The 5,529-nt window shown below is 26.3% G+C and overlaps 1 protein-coding gene across 1 annotated transcript; it reads right to left on the reverse strand.

The window, feature by feature from the left end:
- Positions 1–200: 200 nt before the first annotated feature.
- LOC112603821 (cold and drought-regulated protein CORA-like) lies at positions 201–2,125 on the reverse strand. Its single transcript, XM_025352590.1, has 2 exons — positions 2,016–2,125; positions 201–789 (listed from the first exon to the last, which is right to left on the reverse strand). Exons 1-2 carry the CDS (start codon positions 2,121–2,123, stop codon positions 361–363), a joined length of 537 nt encoding a protein of 178 aa, XP_025208375.1. The 5' UTR covers positions 2,124–2,125; the 3' UTR covers positions 201–360.
- Between the last annotated feature and the right edge of the window lie 3,404 nt (positions 2,126–5,529).

A 5,529-nucleotide genomic window follows, 5' to 3' on the forward strand; every position in this document is an offset into this window, starting at 1 on the left:
CCTATTCGTTATGTATCGTATCGTCGACAAATAACACGTATTCTATTTATTTTGTTATCACATTATGCCTATTTTTGTGATCGATAAGGTTAACTAATAATTATGTAAATACAAATTATTATTGTTTTTTATAGAAAAAAATTTTATTCGGTCATGTTATAATGTTTACAAATAGAAATCTTATATTATGTAGGTACAGTATTAAAATCAAATTTATAATTGAGAAATAAATAGTGATGAAATAAATAATACTAAAAGTCGTCAATTATATTATGACTTTTTAGTCGTACGCCCAAGAAAATGGTGACGTAGTAAATAATAAAAGGAGATTCGGATGGCATCAAAAATGTAATGAAAGTTTTAGTAGTGACCACTGCCGTGTCCGTGATGATTTGAACCATGTCCACCGTGTCCTTGACTTCCACCACCGTGACCATAACTTGATCCGTGATTACTGCCATGTCCATGACCACCTTGCTGATATTCTGATCCATGGTGACTTCCACCATGCTGATATTCTGATCCATGGTGACTACTTCCATGTTCATAGTTTGAACCATGATTTTCATGTTCTTGGTGTCCATGTTGGCTACCACCATGGTGGCTACCCTGTTGGTGTTCACCATGGTTTCCACCATGATGTCCTTGGCTTTCGCCGTGTTCATAACCACCACCGTGGCCGCCTTGTTGGTATTGACCTTGACTTCCATATCCTTTTGATGAACTTCCACCATATCCGTACGGTGTACCCAGTGAGTAACCGACCAATGCGATGACCAATATGATTGACTAGAAAATACAAAAAATGCATTTAAATCACACATTTAATACTCAATTAGCACCGACTTATAAGTTATAAAATAATATAATAGATGTACTGGTATTTATATTTTATGGTATAGGTATTATTCAACGATTTCGAAATATACCTACTAAGTTGATTTATTAAATATTAGAATATGAAAAAAATTACTGTAACAATAATATCGGAAACCAAATAAATACATTATTTATTAATAAGGAACAAAAAAAAATATGTCCAGTACTGATGAATATTACTAAGGATTGTGATATAGTTCAGAAAATAAAAATATTAAATAATTATTATTCTTAGTCGTTACATCAATTATCTTGATATATATTGTATGAAGTTATACAATGAAAGAAAAATCAGTTATCTAGTGTAGAAGATATTAATAGGTACCTAGTTAAAAACATAATCATGTTGTATCTTATCTCTTTAAAATATTTTTCATTTCATTTTAATTGACAATAATAATATTAAAAGTAACTTAAAAAAAAAAATATTTGGACTTATATTACTATATAAAAATGTTACTTTAAAATCAAATACTAAAATTATTTTCATGGCATGTACTTGAAAATAATAGTTTGAGGATAATAGTTTTAAATACATATTATTATTTTATAATTAATTATTGTTTTATGTTATAGAAATTACTACTCAACTATAACTTTGTTAAAATAATCATATAAAAAATAATTAAATTTTTCTTTGAGAGAGTAGGTTTAAAACAATAATAACTATTAAGCTAGTTTTTTTTTCCCCTATGAGTTATATCTCTGGACGACGAAGATTGTACAAAAAGAAAAATAATTGAAAACATACAAAAAAATTTGAAAACCTAATAAAACATTAGTTGATAGGTACTTAAATCAGTACAATACAACTTATAAGAAATTATTAAGGGATATCGAAAACCTTTCTAAGGACAATATGAAATTTTTATAATATCTTAATACTATATAATGATTATTTAAACAAAAATATTCGTGTATTTTGCGAACTATTTAAATGTGTATGTTTGTACGGTATTAATTTACAATAAGAACGGGTTTAAAAGATAATTGTGCGGTTACATTAATATTTCGAATTATTTACCACCCAAAATCACAGTAAATGGGCCAGATATTAACGTTACGTAAAAGAAGTACGTTAGAGAGGACACGTCCCCAGTACTTAATAATAGATAAATAGGTATTAAAATAATTACCAAACGACTCATGATGGCGATTGGATGTGTTGTGTGTTTTTGCAAAATGAGTTCAGCGGACGTTGGAAGACTGTAAGTAATCTTTGAATTGCGACTGCGATCGTTCATCGGACGAGCGCCGTCTTATAAACGAAGCCCGCGGACAGGCTTTTCGCACGCGCGAGTAATCATATACATAATATTATTAAAAATATTGTGTATCATGATTTAATGATCGACCGAGGTTAATCTAGTACGGTATACGCCTACAATACATCCTAATCTTTATCGTGATAAATGTACATGTATTATTATAACTATATGAATCGTGACCGTGGTAGTAATAATGATGTTGTGGTGAGGTGGTGGCATCGATATTAGCGGTGGTGGTGTGGTGGCGGTGGTTATTGCGGCAGCCATCACCAAAACTGGTCTGCAGTTGTTTTGTTGTACAAAGACTACGATAATAATATATTAATATCCTTATTATTTACACGTTGCTTTATTATTAATGGCTATTATAATAATAATTACTATAAGATAATGTATATTAATTTATCGACCGGTATTTACGTATTTTTGGTTTTCCCGGATGACCGACAACAAATGGTCTCTATCTCCCTCAAAATCATCACCTTTTTCTCTGTTTCAAAAATATACGCTCACAATTTATTTCACGTACAAAGATCGAAGATCTTAGTGTTAGTGGTAATTTTATTGATTTAGGTCGACGCGAAAAGGTATTTACCAGTAATATATAGCTATAGATACAATATATAGTACCTATCTAGATTTTAAATGTAGTATGTACCTATATACTGTATTGACAGTGGTGGACTTTACAATTCAGATAAAAACAAAACAGAATGAAAAAACAATTTTATGGGATCAGTGTGATTAAGTAAATACAAGTATATATTACTAATATAAACATATATTGTAGTAATCATCAATTAACCTCTCACGTCATCGTCTATCCATTCAACGACCTTCGTGACTTTTTCGTCGAAAAAAAACTGAGAATTTACCCAGTATAATTTATAGGTGCATAAATTACAATAAAACTTATATCCGAATGTGAATAACAACGGTCGTAATTATATTTATTATGCCGGAATTATGGTGTGCAATAATAACTGAAAATATCTCTGATTAAATTTTTCTTAGAAACTAACAATGGTAAATAATTATAAAATTATTGTTGATGCAAATATACTCGTATATCTTACGTGCCAAATTTTATTGTGAGACATGGAGTATTATCAATGGATGGATTCTCTGCTAACACTAATTGACAATTCCTATAGTAAGAATTCAAGTACTTATTATAAAAAATTAATTTACAGATTGTATTTTATAAATAAAAAATGTGTTAAATTTATGATTTTGGGCTTTTGGTGCCACTATATCGTGATAAAAATTGGTATTTTATATGAGTAAAATAGCAGTATAGTATTCATTTACAATATTATGTTAAACTAAATATTGCTCAAATTATTGCATTTATCTGCTTTATAAAAATCATTTTTTTTTTCGCGGTAATAAATGATTACGAATTATACAATTTAATCCCGACGTACCTATTAGTTATTGTAATTGTGTGAATGATGTTTTTTATGCATTTTCTGTATCATGATATGTAAAATATTAATATAGGTACATAATAACAATAAGTTTCATGTCATTCAGATCAATAATGACTAACGAGTAATGACTAAACTCGTTATGTTTATGTATCCAATTTCATAAAAATCACATCACAAATTATCTATTGATAAGATTTATGCTCATATATTTACGATATTTTTTTAATTCTGTAAGTAAAACTACTTACGAGTGATCTTGTATTACACTTTTAAACTTAAGTTATAAAAAATTAAGATATTTTATGGATTTATAAAATTATAACTACGAAACATGTTTACTAATTTAAAAACGTTCGTAATTTTGTCTATCTATAAAATATGTTGCACAAAATTTTAATTTTAAACTTTTAAAATAAATTTAGGAAGAGAATTTTTAATTCCTATAAGAATAACTTCTAATTTATAGCAGGAACCTTTATTATTACATCTATATTTTTTTTACTTAAATATTTTTTTTTAATAATATTAAAAAAATAAGTCAACAATTTCTAATGTTTATCCTAAAAAAGCTCTTGCAGAGCCAAAATGTTTTGAAAATTATATCTAGGTAGCTATCATTTCCAGGTTTTACTAGAAAAAATATTTATTGACCATTTCCAGTATCATTTAATTTATAATATTTGTAAACTGTATTTTTTGAAAACTGGTATTGCGTAAATTAATTATTTAAATTAATTTTAATTTATACCAATTATTTTGAAATATTATTTTTATTTTTCCAGTTATGTTTTACTTTTGAATTTCGATCCTACTAGAGAATCAACTTAATACAATTTTCCACAAAAAACATCATTCAAAGTTGAAGGTCAAAGTATCTTTACTTTCCAAAAGATAATGATTGATGGCAAACAAAAAATTTAATAAATAAATTCATACATGAAATCATTATAAATCCAATATAGTTATTACTCTATTTAGAATCTATTATAAATATCATACTTGGTATTTTAGTCTATATTTAGTTTTATCAAAAATAAAGATTATTCAGTATTCAGTTTGTTGATTAAATAGAAATGAACAAAGAATTCTTAGAAAATTATTTAAATATTTTTAGTAATTTTATGGTTTTTATTATCGAAGTAAAATATTCTTTGTGGCATTAAAAAATTTCTTATAATAACTATGAAGTCTTATAAATATAAGAAAAGAAAATATCAATTAATAAAATAGTATATATTATGTATATTAATAACATATTCTTAAGCTTTAAAAAATATTATAAATAAAAATATTTTCAGGTATGTACAAGTGAAATATTAGCTAAAAGATTCGGTTTTAGTACAAATGATAGTTATTCGTGTCAACGAAATTATATTAATAAAAATAGTAAAAAAAATTGTACAATTACAAAACTATGTAAACGAAACACTTAAGTACTACCAGAAGTAGTATTTATGTTTCGATATTTCGAGTAAAATAGATGAATACGAATACATATTAAACACATGATATTTTAACAAAATCTGGTTATATTTATTTTTAAATATATTATTAATGAGTATTAACGAGGTTATAATTTGTTTAAATTAATATATTTTAAATAACATATCCACTTCATCGTTTGTGCGTCAGCTCGGTGGTTGTACTCATTTAGGTAATGTGTTTTTTATGCTAAGACTAATTTAAAATAAGTAAATTGTCCATTAAAAATTTTACTGAATATTGATTTCATTGCAGAATATTGCTTAATAGTCAATATTACTATGATTCTGATATACTAATATATACACTATACATGATGGTTAAAAACACAAGAAAAAAAGATAATTAGGATTTTGACACATAATAATATTTTAATATTTGACTTAAAACATTTACACTCTGCTGTGTCGTCCGTATTTGTTCGCATTATTCATTTAATCATATATCTTGGTAGGTATATTAATAAC

Source organism: Melanaphis sacchari, unplaced genomic scaffold, assembly GCF_002803265.2.
Source record: "Melanaphis sacchari strain LSU unplaced genomic scaffold, SCAv2.0 Contig111_pilon_pilon, whole genome shotgun sequence".
In the NCBI taxonomy this organism is placed as follows: Eukaryota; Metazoa; Arthropoda; class Insecta; order Hemiptera; family Aphididae; genus Melanaphis; species Melanaphis sacchari.

Coding starts and splice junctions, on each gene's coding strand:
- LOC112603821 (XM_025352590.1), bottom strand. CDS start 2,123: ATGAACGATCGCAGTCGCAATTCAAAGATTACTTACAGTCTTCCAACG. Junction 790..2,015: donor TCGCCATCATGAGTCGTTTG/GTAATTATTTTA, acceptor TGTATTTTCTAG/TCAATCATATTGGTCATCGC.